At 41.5% G+C, this 18115-nt stretch overlaps 1 protein-coding gene across 4 annotated transcripts in view; it reads right to left on the reverse strand.

The window, feature by feature from the left end:
- Positions 1–18115, reverse strand: part of tspan4a (tetraspanin 4a) — a 151052-nt gene that overhangs the window by 68972 nt on the left and 63965 nt on the right. Inside the window, exon 1 of one of the 4 annotated variants that reach the window (XM_061670335.1) lies at positions 12808–12872. The exons of the other annotated variants lie outside the window; for them this stretch is intronic. Coding sequence (XP_061526319.1) covers positions 12808–12858 — 51 coding nt within the window. The 5' untranslated portion in view covers positions 12859–12872. Of the gene's footprint in view, positions 1–12807; positions 12873–18115 lie in introns of those variants that run through there. 4 annotated transcript variants of the gene reach the window in all.

Below are 18115 nucleotides of genomic sequence, written 5' to 3' on the forward strand. Positions count from 1 at the left end.
TATGATTTAAGGAGCATATATACTGTACAAACCATGATGTATATTAATGGTCTAATTACTGCACACCATTCCCCCCCCCCCCCCCCTTGACTTATTTTCTGGGCATATGCACATAGATAATTCATGAATGTAAATTATCTACATGTTCTGCTCAGATGTTCAAACGGACTCAGACCTGCATTCAGGATAGTGATAAATACCTTCCATCAAAGGGTGCCAAAGGGTGCAGGGGGATTAATAAATACACCTACCTGAACCCCCATCAGATATTTACAGTATGTGTACAGTGGTAGATCCATGGCAAAGCAGTTCCCTTGTGACTGACAGCAGGACAGTATTGCCGTACATGCCAAACAAAAGGATATGGACATCACGTCATTTACAGAGAATAAATACAACTTTTCAGAGGACTTTAAAAATCGGCATTACTCAAGACAGAAACTCTTATTAACTTTTAGCGGATGCAAGATGGTAGTGTGTTTTCGTGGCATAGCAGCATGTCGTACACTGCCGTGATTACTTCAACATTATCAAATTATTCTATTAATTGACCATGCAAGATCAAAGTACTCATTAAATCCATCAAGTATTCTCTTGTAGATTGGCAGATTTTTGTACATTTTGGGTAAGAAAATCTAAGCCCTTGATGATCGGCCCTATAGCAGCGAACTGGTGAATTGTTAAGATTTTGGGGAGGTAAATAACGTGTGAATCAGTAGAGTCAATGAAGAAATCACATTTGGTGCTGATATTAGATTGGAGTGGTGCTCTATTGAGTGCCATTCTTGTTTTATGTCTGATACAGATATGGGTGTTAGTCTTTGGAAAATTTGGCTGTTTTAAAGACTTCCTGCACATCGCTTTAACAGCCAAAAGGCATAATATACTGTGGGTTGACCTCTGTGGAAAATCACCAAAGCAACAAATGGTTAAATTTTTTTTTTTTTTTTTAAAACAGCAGCCTGCAGCAGACTTGAGAAGGAACTGTCAAGTGTCAGCCAATGCTTGCCTGCCCACCCCCTGCTTTCCTTGGCTTCATATTCACTGTTCTGCCATAATCGGCTTAATCATCTAAATGTCTACCTATTGCTTTTCTTATGCCCATCAGAACATAATTACTGGAGCCACAGCATCCAGTGGAGAAGCTGTGTTTGCATTTTAATGGTGTGCAAACAGCCGCGCGTCACGGAGCATTTAAACTGAAGGAGAAACCTGGCTACCACCTCACTTGGTATAAGTGGTTGTTGACTTCATATTCACATTGTAAGCCTCTGAAAGTATGTTTAAAAAGAAGACAGGTCACTAGCATTAAGATTCTGCAGAACCAAAAACACAGCCTTCTACATTCCACTATAAATAAACTAGTAGAAAATAGAAGGCCATGGAAGATAGAGAGAGGAAAAAAAGGAGGGAACAGGGGGGCACTGCAAAAGGTAACCAATAAATCTCTAATCTCACTAGTATTCCCTCCTTCAACTCTGTGCAGCTGGGAACACACACATACATAAACCCTGAAACATGCACGAGCACACACACCCACACACGCGCGCATTCACACACAGACACACATGCCTCCATCTGCCTACAGGTCTGGTCTCATTATATCGACTGGGATTGGGTGGAGACTGATTTGTTGCTGCGGCGCCTGGTTTGTGAGACATAGTGACAGCAGTCCTCCACTACCACTGCAAAATTAGAGTGGAGGGACTAGCTCACAAACACATAATATGCTTTAGCTTATTTCCCTTATGTCAAACGTGAGAATATGTCCATAAAGCACACACTAAACACCCTAAAGGTAGATGTACTGTTCCTTGGCATCAACTCACTGCCGAAGCATATTACTGATTTTGTCTAAATACATAGAGACCAGCATTCACATTACTGCTGTCTCATATTCATTCATATATATATATATATATATATATATATATATGAAATACAACACAACCTGACAGAACTGGAGATGATCTGCAAGGAGGAATGGCAGAGGATCCCCAAATCTAGGTGTGACAAACATTCCCATAAAGACTCATGGCTGTATTAGCTCAAAAGGGTGCTTCTACTAAATACTGAGCAAATGGTCTGAATACTTCTGGCTTTGTGATATTTCATCCATCCATCCATTTTCTGAGCCGCTTCTCCTCACTAGGGTTGCGGGCGTGCTGGAGCCTATCCCAGCTATCATCGGGCAGGAGGCGGGGTACACCCTGAACTGGTTGCCAGCCAATCACAGGGCACATACAAACAAACAACCATGCGCACCCACATTCACACCTACGGGCAATTTAGAGTTGTCAATCAACCTACCATGCATGTTTTAGGGATGTGGGAGGAAACTGGAGTGCCCGGAGAAAACCCACGCAGGCACGGGGAGAACATGCAAACTCCACACAGGCGGGGCTGGGGATTGAACCTCGGTCCTCAGAACTGTGAGGCAGACGCTCTAACCCAAATCCCACCGTGCCGCTGTGATATTTCAGTTTTTCTTTAATAAATCTGCAAAAAATTCAACAGACAAGATATTTAATGTGCAACACATTGCAAAAAGCTGGGACAGGTTCATGTTTACCACTGTTTTACATCACCTTTTCTTATAACAACATTCAATAAACGTTGTGGAACTGAGGACACTAATTGTTGAAGCTTTGTAGGTGGAATTCTTTCCCATTGTTGCTTGATGTACAGCTTCAGCTGTTCAACAGTGCGAGGTCTCCGGTGTCATATTTTACGCTTCATGATGCGCCACACATTTTCAATGGGAGACAGGTCTGGACTGCAGGCAGGCCAGTCTAGTACCCGCACTCTTTTACTACGATGCCACACTGTTGTAACACGTGCAGAATGTGGTATGGCATTCTCTTGCTGAAAGAAGCAGGGGCGTCCATGAAAAAGACGTTGCTTGGATGGCAGCATATGTTTCTCCAAAACCTGTATGTACCTTTCAGCATTAATGGTGCCTTCACAGATGTGTAAATTGCCCATGCCATTGGCACTAACACAGCCCCTTACCAACACAGATGCTGGCTTTTGAACTTTGCGTCCATAACAGTCCGGATGGTTCTTTTTCTCTTTGCCCCAGAGGACACGACGTCCACAAAAACAATTTGAAATGTGACTCGTCAGACCACAGAACACTTTTCCAGTCCATCTTAGATTAGCTCGGGCCCAGAGAAGCCGGCGGTGTTTCTGGGTGTTGTTGCTAAATGGCTTTTGCTTTGCATAGTAGAGTTTCAAGTTGTTAGTGGTGGTCGATCTTGTACTGAGAGGTTTTCGGGAATCCAGAGGCACCAGCCGCTTCAAATACTTAGCTTGCTGCCCATTGTGACTTTTTAACAGCTGCTTTACTACAAAGCCACGCTGTACCCACAGTATATACTGCACTTACATCCTGTCTGACAAATGAAGTCAGCCACCATTCAAAGAAATTTGAAAACAGACAAGAAAGAAAGAAAGGGTTACAAAGCCATTTCTAAAGCTATAGGTCTCCAGCAAACCACAGTTAAATCCATTATCCATAAATGGAGAAAACATGGAACAGTGGTGAACCTTCCCAGGAGTGGCCAGTCTACAGAAAGAGAGCAAAACAATGACTCATCCAGGTCGTCACAAAGGAACACAGGACAACATCTAAAGAAATGCGGGCCTCCCTTTCCTCAGTGAAGGTCAGTATTCATGACTCAATAATCAGGAAGAGACTGGGCAAAAATGGCATCCATGGCAGAGTTCCAAAGCAAAAACCACTGCAGACCAAAAATAACAAAAATACTCGTTACTTTTGAAAAAAAATAAAAATAAAAAATCTGAACAAAGACTTTTGGGAAAATATTCTATGGACTGATGAGACCAATGTTGAACTTTTTGGAAGGTATGAGTCTTGTTACATCTGGGGTAAATGTAACACAGCATTTCAGAAAAGAACATCTTACCAACAGTCAAATGTGGTGGTGGTTGTGTAATGGTCTGGGGCTGCTTTTCTCCTTCAGGACCTGGACAACTTGCTATGATTGATCGAACCATGAATTCTGCTCTTTACCAGAAAATCCTGAAGGACAATGTTCGGCCTCAGGTTGAAGCGCACAACGATCCAAAACACACCAGCAAGTCAACTTCTGAATGGCTTTAAAAAAAAAAAAAAAAAAAAAAAAAAAAAAAAAAAAAAAACTGGACTCACCGGGGTCAGCCGAAACTCATAAGGTAAAACATTTGTGCTTTGGGAGTAAAACACATTGGGAAGTAGGTAGATTTTTCCCCATACTTAATATATAACTGGCATGTGGCTGTGTTCATAAGTAACAGATCACATTCAAACTTATGTTCAATGGGAGTCCACACACACCTGCCACCATTTCAATTTTTAAGTGTAAAAAAAAAACAAAAACATGTATGGGCCTTATTTGCTTCAGCCACTAAAATGACTGAATGAAGAAGCTGTTTGCTGACCAGACTTATTGGTGTGTGTGTGTGTAAGAGAGCGAGAGACAGACAGCACAAGATGCATGTTTTACAGTTACATGTGACCATAAAATAGTGCTAATGTTGCCAAAACAACAGCAAAAACATCTGAAACTTACCGCAAGGTGTTTTCTGAAGTTAGAAGTGGGGGGAAATAACCAAGTTTAGGCAGTGGCAAAACTACGCTGCATGTTAAAACCGTTGTTTTTCGTAGTCTGTAATGTAAACACGAGTCGCACGCGGCTGTCACGACTCACTTTGATTGGCCCGCAAAGCCCAATAGAAAAGTTTGTGTGCAGACATGTAACTTCCTTGTGTGGTTTGATTGGTGAAGTTCAGTCAAACATCACCGTGCTAATCACAGTGAATTGGAGCAACGGCGCTCGACACGGAAGTCAAAAATAGTCAATATCCTTGTTTCACAAGCATTTTACTTACACGTTATCTTTCAAAAGGCAATGAGGTCAGCGAACTCAAAAGAGTGGGTTCACGCCATGAATTAATGTATGGCGTGCTATATAAATAAATTTGGTTTTGATATAATCACTAAAAAAAAAAAAATTGCAGCTTTACCTCCCAATTTGTAGGCACCTCTTAGACATCACACTACAGCAATTGTCATGAACGGAACAGAGGATAGGTCCCAAAAAATGCACGACTCAAAAACAAATGAACAGTTTCAAAAAGAGAGGTTTAACATATGGTCGGTACACAGGCAGGCAATCCAAAAAAGGCAACAGTATCCAAAAACGTGAGGCAAAAAGGCGAGGTCGATAATCGGAACAGGGTCTAGTCTTACTGTGAGTCGGTGACGTGGAAACAAGGAATGGTGGAACGCGACGACAAGGTACAACGAACTGGTGACTAGAAAGAATGAGACACGAGGTTAAATGCAAGGGGTAATTTGGGTGAACAAGGCACAGGTGGTGAAGTGCTCTCAGGAGCAGGTGTGTACGAGACAGGGGGAAAACAACAACCGGAACAAACACCCATCACAACTAATAGTCACTTTGGAACAATTATCTACTGAAGAACACAATAACAATGCTAGACAACTAGGTCTTAATTAAACACGCAATCCGCAGGTTTAGCCAACAGACTGAACGCTTTTAAGTGTGTCAACTGCTTCAAAGCAATGAATAATTTCAGGCCAATTACCTTTTTTGTTGCATTGGGTGACACACAATCAGTGATGGTTGCACAATGCGAGAAGAAGCAAAGTACAGATCTTTCCACTCATTGTGCTTCTTCTGAGGAGCCATTCTAATGTCTGACAAATGTTCTGTATCCAGACATCGCACCTACTTCCATGTTCATTCATAAATGCAGTGGGACAGCGGCTGCACCTGTGATTGGCTGAATGTGCGTTGGCGGAACTTCTGCTGAGCAAACGCCTGCTTGGAGAGCTATTTTGACGTGATTACACCGACATTAACATTCATTGTCCGAATTAAAGAGACGCTAGAACCCAATAAATAACACAGTGAAACCTCGATATAACGGACTAATGGGGCAGGGGGGTTGTCTGATATAGCCGATTATCTGTTACATTGTACCACTTTTTTGAGGCTATATGTAACCATATTACTGTAGAGTACAAAATTATTATTATTATTTTTTTTTTTTCATGGCCTAAAAAGCCCATTACAGTACAAATTTATTGTAAAGAAATATAAAAAAAAGGCTTGAAAATGTTTCACATTTCATCCGAACTTAGTGTGCTTAGTTATAGTGACAATGTTGACATACAGTACTCATCATAGGTGAGTCACTTTCATGAGCCGTGAGGAATTGTTGTGCGTCCTAGTTCCAAATCCATTGCCAAATGCGAACAGCTTGACAAAATAATGTTAGTGTATCAAAAATAGCATGTTCCAGACTCCAGAGACTTGTTTTGTACTCCTCAGAGTTAACACTGCCTCAGAACTCAGAACACTGCACTGCGAGTCTATGTACAATAAACAATTGATATACTGTAACCATCATGACATGGCCACCATGTCAAAGCCCCACATTCAACATGGGCACCACGTAGGTACGGGAGGCATGTCTTTTGGAATTGGATCTATTTTTTTTTTTTTTTTTTTAATCTCTGACCTGGAAATACGTCAGTCCTATTCTCTGACTGCATTGCACCACAGCGACAGTAAACAACAGCGGCCAATTCTGGAACTAACAGACTTTGTCAATGGCAGTTTAAATGACGAATGGAAAATATTTTTGGACGCACTGTTCAGTTCCGACAGTCTGTTTTATCCGATACCATTATATCGGGGTCCGTATCATCAAGGTTCCAGTCCACATACTGTAAATATATATATATATATTTTTAATGAAAAGAAAATTATATCCGGACTTCTTTTACCACATCAATCACAAACATTATTATATTTGTGATTAGATGATTGAGGATGCGAAGAAGGAAGTTCCGCCTGCAAGCCAACAGATTTCCACCTTATGGCCTTTTCACACTGCACTTGGCAACGTGCAAGCCGTGCTGAGGGGGCGGTAGGTTTGCGTGTCGGCCACCCACGAATAGAAAAAAATTCTTTTCTGGAGCGGCAGCGCAGTGACATCAGAAAGCTCCTCCAATCAGAGAAGGGCTGGCAGAGTGATTTCTGAGTGCTACTTTGGTGTACTTGTACTGTAAACGGCAAGGGGTAAATGGAGAAAGACATAATAATTGTGGTGTCCCACTATTCCAAGCTTTGGGACAATAGAAAAACGATATACCGAGACGTCTCTGCAGGAGGCTTTCAAATTCCCTTTCAAAGCTCCCTGCTCACCAGATACTGCCTGGAAATTAGTATGTGATATACACATTCCCTTTTTTGCTGCTGCGTCACCTCCTCCTCCTTAAAATAAGTTAATAAGTTAGAGCTTTCTTCTGCAACAATGACAACTACATATTGCCAATATGCGGTCCACTCAGCGGGGAAAGCCTCCCGACTTCCTTGTCAGCTGCTATGTCAGCATTTCTAAATATGGGCATCGCCCAAAGTTGTTTTTGCGCCTTGCTGCGGAGATGTTTCATACTGAGCAAGTGTCGTGTGAAAAGGCATTTACACCACAGAGCAGCCAACAATTTTAAGCTTACATCAAAGCATTATTCAAGGATTCAATGATCGTCACCAGTGATGCCGATAATGCGTTACTTCAAAAATGTGGTCCGGTGACGTCATAAGTAATCTAATGCGTTAGTTTTTAGGCTGACGACTCTGACGAGGGATTTGCATACTTAAACTTGAAATACAGTCATTACTTTGAGTTTCTCTAAAGAGGACAATACTAAGGTTCGATGTACACACACACACACACACACATACACACACACACACCGTCTTTAAAGGAATGTACTGAGAATGGGGTGCTTGTTTATATTTAGATGGCTATTTGTCATGTCAAGTCTGCTCTAAGTTCCTGATTTAATGTGTCTTCAACTACACTTTTTTTATTATTATTATTTTTTCATGTTGATGACAACATTCTGTAATTTGTGTGGCGTACATTACCACGTAATGGGTACGGTTAAGCTAGTGCTTTTTTGTACTGTGGTTCAGTGCTATTCCTGGCACTTGGCAGCTGCTGAAAGTAACTACAAAGTAACTTTTTCTAATTTAGTTACTTTTGAAATCAATTAATCAGTAAAGTAACAAAGTTACTTTTTGAAGGTAACTGTGGCAACACTGGTCGTCACGCAGTGTGAGTAGAAGTACAAAATAGATCCTTCTGTTCGTCCATACCAAGACTGTTCGCAAACAGACAATAATACGTAACTAGAGGTAATTTTTCCTCGGAAATTATGACGCAACCCGAATTGTTCCTAAACCGGGTCGTTCGTAACCCAAGGTTCCACTGTATCTCAAATCATCTTTCCCCATTGAAGTACATGGAAATGAAATCAATCTGTTTAAGCCCCCTAAAAGAACACCAACATTTATATTGTTAATGTGTTTTTTCCATCAGAAAAATTGTACTCTACAGTATTGCTTTCCACATAAAAAGCAAACAAGGACAAAGTGAACACAAAACATGACTTTACCTAATGTACTGCCTTTCCCTGTTCTTCTTCCGTGGGGTTTATTGGCGGTATGCAAACTTGTTTAATAGTGCATTAGCGCCACCAAAGGATATTTTCCTTCCACTGCAACAAAACCAATGTGAATTGATTGTGGCCGAATATTCTGAAGTTTGCTGCCGCTACCTAGCTCTAATTTTTGCTCGTATCTCAAGACTAATAATCGGCCAAACAACGGCTCGTATGTAAATAAAAACGCTTAACTTAAGGCATTCGTATATCAAGGCACCACTGTGTTCGAATTTAAGTTGTAATAGTAGGTCAGTGCTTCTGATAGCGTTTAAGCCAGTAGAGAAGGCCTTACTAGCTCTGACCGTCCGCCACTGCTTTTTACTAAGACTATATTACTTTAGCAATGCAACATTTCTATCACATTGCTACCTTTGGCTTATTACCTTTGTATACTCTCTTAATTAATAGTGTGATGTAATAACAATATAAAAATAATATGCAACACCATTCAGTCTGCAGCACATAATGAGTTGAAAAAGCATTCTGTATGTGTACAAACAATACGAATAAACATCAGTATCATCTACTTCACAACATGTACATGCTACAGATAATACTTAGTCCTATGTGTGCTGAAATGAAGGACTTGTTGCCAATTGCTGATGAAAAAATTTAATTTGTCTGTCTTGCTCTGCCAGTTATTTTTTCACTGTACAGTGTAAATAACACAACACAATTGCCTTTGGCGGGGAACAAGAGTATTGCACAAAACAAAAATGCCCCCTCCATTTTCCACTAATGACCCAATATTGCATTCAGCTCAATGTTCCATACAACTAATGAAAGGCACACAAAAAAATAAATTCTCGTGAATTAAAATCTGGACAAAGCGCACTCTTTGTGTTCTCTGCTGATAAAGATGTTGAAGAGGAAAAAAAAAACACCTCAGCAGCATGCTGTCGGGAAAACAAATGTCTGACTGCATGAGATCAAACGCATGCGGAGGGAAGTGAACAGGAGGGCTTAGTGAGAGAGGGTAATAGAAAACTCAGTGGACAGTGACCAATGAGACATCTACGGGAGAATGGCGTTGGCATAACAAATCAGAGGTGGAGGAGACAGAGAAGGAGACCAATAAGAACTGCTGTGGCATGACAAATTATGAATGTCAAGAGAGAAGATGGGCTAAAAGGTGCAAAGAGGAGACAGAGCTGTAAGACAGTCCTGCATGACAAAAGGCAGCATCAGGCCAGAGCGACAGAAGGAGAGCAAGAAGCGTGACATGAAAATAATCTGTGACTGTCAAAAAAGTAAAGACATGGAAGTAGTAGTGACAAATGGGTTAGCAGAGAGTTTTTGGCACACAGCCATTAGGAGGTTGCATTTATGTACTTTACATTACACAAGCAGGATGGATGGATGAATGGATAATCTTATTTTCCTTTCGGCTTGTCCCTTTAGGGATCGCCACAGCGCGTCTTCCTTTTCCATGTAAGCCTATCTCCTGTATCCTCCTCTCGAACACAAACTGCCCTCATGTCTTCCCTCACAACATCCATCAACCTTGTCTTTGGTCTTCCTCTAGCTCTCTTACCTGGCATCTCCATCCTCATCATCCTTCTACCAATATACTCACTATTTCTCCTCTGGACGTGTACAAACCATCGAAGTCTGCTCTCTCTAACTTTGTCTCCAAAACATCGAATCTTGGGTGTCCCTATGATGAGCTCATTTCTAATTTTATCCAACCTGGTCACTCCGAGAGCAAACCTCAACATCTTAATTTCCGCCACCTCCAGCTCTGGTTCCTGTTGTCTCTTCAGTGCCACTCTCTAATCCGTACATCATGGCTGGCCTCACCACTGTCTTATAAACTTTGCCCTTCATCCTAGCAGAGACTCTTCTGTCACATAACACACCTGACACCTTCGTCCAAACGTTCCAACCTGCTTGGACCCGTTTCTCCACTTCCTTAACATACTCACCATTGCTTTGGACTGCTGACCCCAAGTATTTAAAGTCCTCCACCCTTGCGATCTCTTCTCCCCGTAGCCTCACTCTTCCCCCACGCCCCCTCTCATTCATGCACATAGATTCTGTCTTACTTGGGCTAATCTTCATTCCTCTGATCTATATAAACCAAGTGTGTGTGAATGTGCGTAGATACAGGATACAGTGTGTGTGTGTGTGTGTGTGTGTGCGTACTGCTGCCCGGCTTCTAACTACACCGAGCGGACCGCGACATGGAGCTATTGGGGAAAACAAAAGGTGGCGGCATACGCTTCTATATCAACGAAAAAAGGTTCACCCCTCATTATTCTTGGAGACTTCAACAAAGTAAAACTCATCCATGACCTCCCTAAATACAAACAACAAGTTGACTATTCCACAAGGGAAAACAACATTGTTGACCAACGCTGAAGGACTCATATAATGCTATTCCCCATGCAGCTTTTGGCTCATCTGATCGCGGTTTAATTCACATAATACAGTGAAAAAGTGGACCAATGAAGCAAACACGGACTTACAAGAATGTTTAGACTGGATGGTTAGATTGGAGTGTCTTTGAGACTTCAACGGGTAGCTTGGATGAATATACACTGTTACATCCTACATCAGCTTCTGTGAAGACGTGTGTGTACTGTGTACCAACAAAGACATTTCACGCTCAATAACAAGCTGTGGTTCTCTGCCAAACTTCGCAACTTCGCCAGGCTAAAGAGGACGCCTACCAGAATGGGGACAGAGCCTTGTACAATCATGCCAGAAACCAGCTGACAAAAGAAATCAACATCGCAATGAGAAATTATGCAGTAAAGCTGGAAAACCTCTTTACTGCTTACGACTCTGCATCAGTTTGGCATGGATTACAATCGCTAACCAATCGATCACTCCCCTAAGAGGAGAACAATAAAGGATTGGCTGACGATTTGAATACCTTTTACTGCAGATTTTAAAAGGACACGTTCACAACCCACACCCACCCAACCGCACCACCGACGACCACCATCACACCTCTGAATCCCTCTCACGAACAGGAGGTGAAATGTGTCTTTAACCAAAAAAAAAAAGATCAACAAAGACTGCCACAGGAGCTGTTGAGGCAGTTCTATACAGCAGTCATTGAATCGCTTCTGTGTTTATCCATCACAATCTGGTTTGGTGATGCCACTAATAAGGACAAAATAAGACTGCAATGGAGAGTCAAGACTGCCCCCCAAAAATATCGGTACCCACCTACCCACTCTTGAGGATTTTCACGCTGCTACAACTATGACGCCACGCAAAATCCTCTTGGACCCTCCACATCCTGGTCACCACCTGTTCCAGCTCCTTCCCTCAGGTAGGCGCTATCAAATAATGCAAACAAAAACCAGCAGACATTCCATTTTGCGGAGACCAATATTTGTTTAGGGGGGCTGGAGATCGTTTTTAGGGGGGCTAGTACAATAAGTCTTCACCATAAACACATACTGACAATATTTTTGGGGGGAGACTTGACTCTATTTTCCCAAAAGCTATCACGATAAACAACAGTATAGTTGATCCTTTTTTGTACCACCGATATAATGAAATTATAACGCATAATAATTTAAATAAATATTTTTTAAGAACAGTTAACTTTTAATTCTAAAGAACATTGAACATTGGCATTGAAATGCAGAACAATAAATAAAACATCTTAGATCAATAAAAAAATACATTTAAATATATCCGATTCAGGCTCTGTTCACAAAAATTGCACTTAAACAAATATTAAACATTTGGCACATAGGTATAGAATCATTAACCTAAAAAGCTTTTGGGCTTTGTCACGGTTTTTAAATCAAGTGCTATATGTTTTAATATCACTGTTATATTTTAGTCTTCATTTTTTTCATGGTATGAATGTTTTTGTGTTATGTACTGTATAATTTGTGCTGCCTCTTGGATTTTAAAAAGAGATTTTATCTCTCAATAAGCTTTTACGTGGTTAAATAAAGGATAAATGAAATGTAAACAAAGGCCCGCCCTCAAGCTGCTAGACTGTGATGTGAGACCCTTACCTGTCAATCAAATGACGCTGAAAATGAGTTTGCTAAACTCAACTACTACCTGAATATTGATAACGTGTGCCGTTGTGGCTATGGTTTACAAACAGTTAACTTTACTATTTACAGTACATGTGTGTGTGTGTGTGTGTGTGTTATGTGGGGAACACGCACACAACTCCGAGCACTGACATTTTAACAATGTTGCAGTGGCCGAGTGAACGTTTTAGCTCCAGCCCATAGCTCGCTAGCTCCTTAGCTCGCAGGCTAGCAGAGGCAATAAACAGTTACCTTTCCCTTTGTCCCAACGCAGCTGGTGTTACCACAACAATGACGATTCATCAAATCCCCCCCAAAAACACTCATGACCATTGTATTTATGCAACGTTAACCCGCCCTATCTGCCCCTGATTGGCTAGCACCAAGACAGGCACGCTGGCTGCTCATTGGTCATTCGCCGAAGATTCAGAAGTGAGTGACAGAACGCCTCAGCAGTTCCGATTCGGTTCAGTTCGTTCACAAAATAGATTCGTTCTTCTGAACGAAACTTTGCGAACGTAACAACACTCCTCTTCACCAACACGCACACACAAACACACACACACTCACGTACACGCATACATAGGGCAGGTCTTAAAACATGCGTCTACAGACACAGATTGAATATGCTTCATGCGTCCCTGCTCATTTTTGTGCGTCTCAGACACGAGACGGACATCAAACGAGAGCCCTGTATAGATATCCTCGTTTGATCTTGTCCTGGATCGATTTACAATAGCTATAACCCAGATGCTTCTAACTGTACTTTAGATTGATAAGCAGAAAGTGCCAGTGTTTGAGATGAGGGCCTAATTAAAGAGCCCCACCTGAATACCCAATCACTCTTGTAATTATCTAGATGAGAAAACGTAATGAGTCTAATCTCAGATTAATATAATAGATACAAATATCACAATCTAAATTCTGCACATGATTCACCTGACATCTTCTTTCACCCAACAATTTAGTTAATTTTATTTGATGCATTTAAAGCAATTTAACAAGAGCAAATAATTTGCTCAGATATTAGTTTCATACAGAATTCTGAAGACATATTTTCCTTCCATCAATTAACAGTCTTGACTCAAATTAGAAGTCTAGTTATGAGAACATTGTCTAATAATTGCTGGTCAGGGAAAGATTGGTGACAGATTAGCATGCCTCGGTAAGTAGCAGAGCACAAGGATAATGACTGAGCACCTAATGGGTTTCCCAAGATATTGCAATATTTCTACATTATTGCTCTGCCTATGGTATTTGCATAGCACATCTTGAAGAATGTGGTGTTTTTTCTTGCATAGTCCCCATTTAAACTTCAATTAGTACCTATAGGAAATACAGTATAGAAAACCTTGTAGTCACTGAACACAGGCTGTAAAGCAGCGTCAGATCAAGATGCTGGGGCAATTAGCTTCTCCCCCACAGAATCAACTTGCATTAGAGAGAGACTTAAAAATCAGGCCATGTTTTGGTTCTTGCTGCACATGCAGGCTTTTAAACATGGCCTGCACCCTTTTGCAGCAATGCAAATTTCATGAGGACGTTTGTTTTTGGGCTACATGTTTTATCTTGTTAACAATTGACAAAGCGGGCTTACTGGCCTCTGAGGTGTCATTTGTTTGGCCTTGCTAGGCTCTGACATGATTAAAGCACAATAAGAATGGTTGTACATTGCTAAAGATTTTGATCAGGACAAAGCCAAGTTGAGAATTTCACTGTAGCCGAGGCAAAAGCAGTTTGGCAGAAATTCCTGGTGAATATTTAGGTGGAAAGCTTCTTTGTCTCGAGACAAAGAAGACTGGTTTAGTGTCCAAATTTCTCTAGCTTCCTATTACTGTCTAAAGATTAGCCACCATGAAATTTAGACAGATCAGAGCAGAGATAACAATTAAGTACATGAAAACTCAGCAGGTAAAGTTGACTCTTTTCATAGTGCTATGCCGTTCACTATACCTCACATTGGTGAGAGGACATCAAAGAAGAATGCTTTAACATGAAGCTTTAAGAGCAGAAGATGGTCATTCAGTGTGTGGTAATGGCTGGTGGCCCACCAGTGTTCCCAATCGATCATCTGTCCAAGTACTAACCAACCAGTGGGATACTTTTTTCGTTTATACAACAACATTGTTTCGGAGCATGAAATCCCAAAACGTCGACGCAAGTGTTAACATTCTTGAAAACCATTATAATTTCTTTGGAACTGCTTAGTACAGTCACCTGTGTCATCAGCTGTTTCTCTCATTCCCATACTGATGACGGTGATCAGGAGCAAGTGTGTGTTCAGTATCTTGTTACAATATTGACGATCTATATAAACCAATAAGTCACATTAACAGGTGATGGTAACAACACCCGCATTTAAGATGGCAACTGGCTATATTACAATGACTGAATTGTTTCAATTGAAAATCCGGATTATTTGCCTACAAATAGGTTCTCACAGCACAATGAAGAATGCCTGGGCTCAAGCCATGCGGTGTTTTTTCTTAGCCTTTCGCCACCTGCTGTTTCCCCACCTGTTCCCGCAACCTCCGCATCTCTCCTCCACTTCCACTTTACCACCAGCTATTCTAGCTCTGCACCACTTTACCTGCATTCAGCACAAGTCCCAAGGTACACAAGCATCCGCTGCTTTGTGCAGCTACCCTTTTTGGGCTCTCTTCTCTACTGAAACACTGTGCAGTTGTTTAGTCCATGTTGCTATAGTTGGACCTCAATTATACGAACAAGGCCAGTAAAGACAACACTACCCCCAGCCCCTCATCATCTTTCATTCTTCCCATCTGTCTGTTCTCTTGGTGTCCCAAATCCTCTCTGGTAGTTAGTGTCTGTTCTCAATTCCCCATCACTCTATGCCCAGTCTTTTTCCCTATGCCATCTGGATGTCTCGTTTGCTTTTGTTTGGCTTCATTTAAATACACCTCCCACATGGCTTTCTTTCTTTCTGTACATATGTATTCCATCAGGGACTCCAAAAAAATCCTCACACCCAGCTCCTTTTCATTGTCTATAAGCAGATGAAAGTATTATCTTTGTTGGTGAAAAATGTCTCTTTTTTGTTTGTTTTTTGTCTTGTTCGGCTGTTAGGTCAAGCAGAATGGAAAATCTGGATCCCTTGCATGCCGGAACAGTTTTACTGTGTCACAGTGGAGTTTTTAAGCTTCCGCTGTGGTATTATAATTGAGGTTTATTGAGAATCAGACTTGATCAGTCGAACAGAACAAAGTTTCTAGAAGGGAGAGAGAAACAAAGAAAAAGCACTAATTGTAAACAGGATGAGAGAAGTAAATCATTACATTATCTACAACAATGAAACATTAAATATGAGTGTTGCATGGGCTGTAGTGCTACACCCTGAGAGGGAAGGACAGGACAAGATAGAACAGGACAAGGACAGGAGAAGAAGCATGCAGGAGAAGGGTCGTGAACCTGACTGTACAACTGAAGTGTGGTGGCATTAATTATAAAAGTCTACAGGACGAGAGTGTCCTACAGAAGTGTCCTGCAATTCCTGTGGCCGCACCGCGGCAGCTGAGGACCCTACCCAATCAAACCCGAGGGGCGGGAGCAGGCCCAGGGGTCCACCCGAGAGCAGCCCGGTGGACGGGACACGTCCCACAACGAGGGACCCAGGCCGGTCCGCCGGCCCCACCGAGGCGCCCCGACAACTGGCCAGCCGGTGGGGGCCGCAGGGAACCAATGCCACCCCCTCAGCCAACCCCCCTACCAACCCTCAGGTCCCCGACTGGCAGTCATAGTGAAAAATGTCTCAATTTTTGCAGACTACTGAAATAGCAGGGCATCATCTTTCTATCTAGTGACAGTGAAATTGTGATTGTGTGTGTGTCCATCCATATATCCATCCATTTATTTTTTATACCGGTTGTCCTTATTATGGTGACGGGTGAGCTGGAGCTGATCTCTGCTGACTTGGGTGTGAGGCGAGGTACACCTTGGATTGGTCACCAGTCAATCGCAGGGCACATATAGAGAAACGTATTCATAATATTTTAGTATTCGAGTATCCTACTAAAAATTTTATTGAATAATCAGGTATTCAGATATACTATATTTTTGCTTGATTAAAGAGCATCTATGAATACACGAGAAAATTAGCCATTTCACTTAATGAATGACCACTTGGTTTCCTATTTTAGGTAATCAACAGTTTTTATTCTTTAAATTGACACTGCATAGCAGCAAACTGTATTTTCTTGTCTATAAAAATTTTCAGTAATGCAATTTCAAATTTAAAAAAAAAACATAAATAATTTTCTGTTTAGAATTAGCATGTCTTGTAAGTATAAAAAACATAAGGCATTCATTAAAAAAAGGCTTTATGCCTGCTTGTATGTTGTGCAACTTCACTTGAACAGCTAGCATTTTAGCATGTGACATAATAATACAGTGGGTTCATGGCTGTGTGTTTATACATTTAGACCAGACTAACTACACTAAAATGAAAACACCTTGAGAAGAAACACAAATATTACCTTCATTTAGTTTGGGTATATGAGCCCTTTCACTCTAAAGTCTTCTCTGACCAACTTTGCCACAATTCACAACCTCCTCTTAAGACGTACCAATACCAAACACATCACTCACAATCATTTTTCTCACAGACAGTACATGACTCAAAATGGATCCATTTACAGATCAGATGATAGTACACTGGCCATATGTCTCATAGTGCTTAACTATTGGCCTACATTGCGCAACTGTCCCTTAACTATTATGACAAGCACCCCGTATTAAGTCATGTTATAGTTTCACACAAACTGTCGTTGTCACCATCGTAACAAACTGGCTATAAATTCAACGGTAGTCATAATTAACAGAAACCTAGCCCTCCGCAAGGCCAGTTATTTTAGTACATTACATTAACGTTAATCTCACTGATTTGCGCAAAGTAAATTTTATCATGTCTTGGATATTCCGTTGCATTCTGTGTGTCTTCGGTGGAGATGTTGTGAGATGGACGTTCTTGAGAGGCACGCTGACGTAATATGCAAGGTATGTGTTACAACAATTACACGTCCCCGGTGTTTGCCTTGCTGCTCAGTCTGAAATGCTGCCACACTTTCAGCATTTTGTCATTTTTTTCTCACTTCGGCACCATCTTCCCACTCCGTGAATCAAATAGGTGCACTTCGCTTCCACCTCCTTCCCTTGCATAGATGACGTAAACGTGTTGTGTCCGTGCATCCCTTGAGCTTCACAATTAAATAAGCGGTTCCCTGAAGCAGAGAAAATTCCTCGATCAATTTTTGTACTTGAAAAACTCAGGTGCTTGTCCATCCATGCATCCATTTTCTGTACTGCTTCTCCTCACGAGGGTCGCGGGCGTGCTGGAGCCTATCCCAGCTAACTTTGGGCGAGAGGTGGGGTACAACCTGAACTGGATGCCAGCCAATCGCAGGGCACAAATTAAACAAACAACCATTCGCACTCACATTCACCTACAGGCAATTTAGAGTCTTCAATTAACCTACCATGCAATTTTTGGGGATGTGGGAGGAAACCGGAGCACCCGGAGAAAAGCCACGCAGGCACAGGGAGA

This window comes from Phycodurus eques, chromosome 2 (assembly GCF_024500275.1).
Source record: "Phycodurus eques isolate BA_2022a chromosome 2, UOR_Pequ_1.1, whole genome shotgun sequence".
Lineage (NCBI taxonomy): Eukaryota > Metazoa > Chordata > Actinopteri > Syngnathiformes > Syngnathidae > Phycodurus > Phycodurus eques.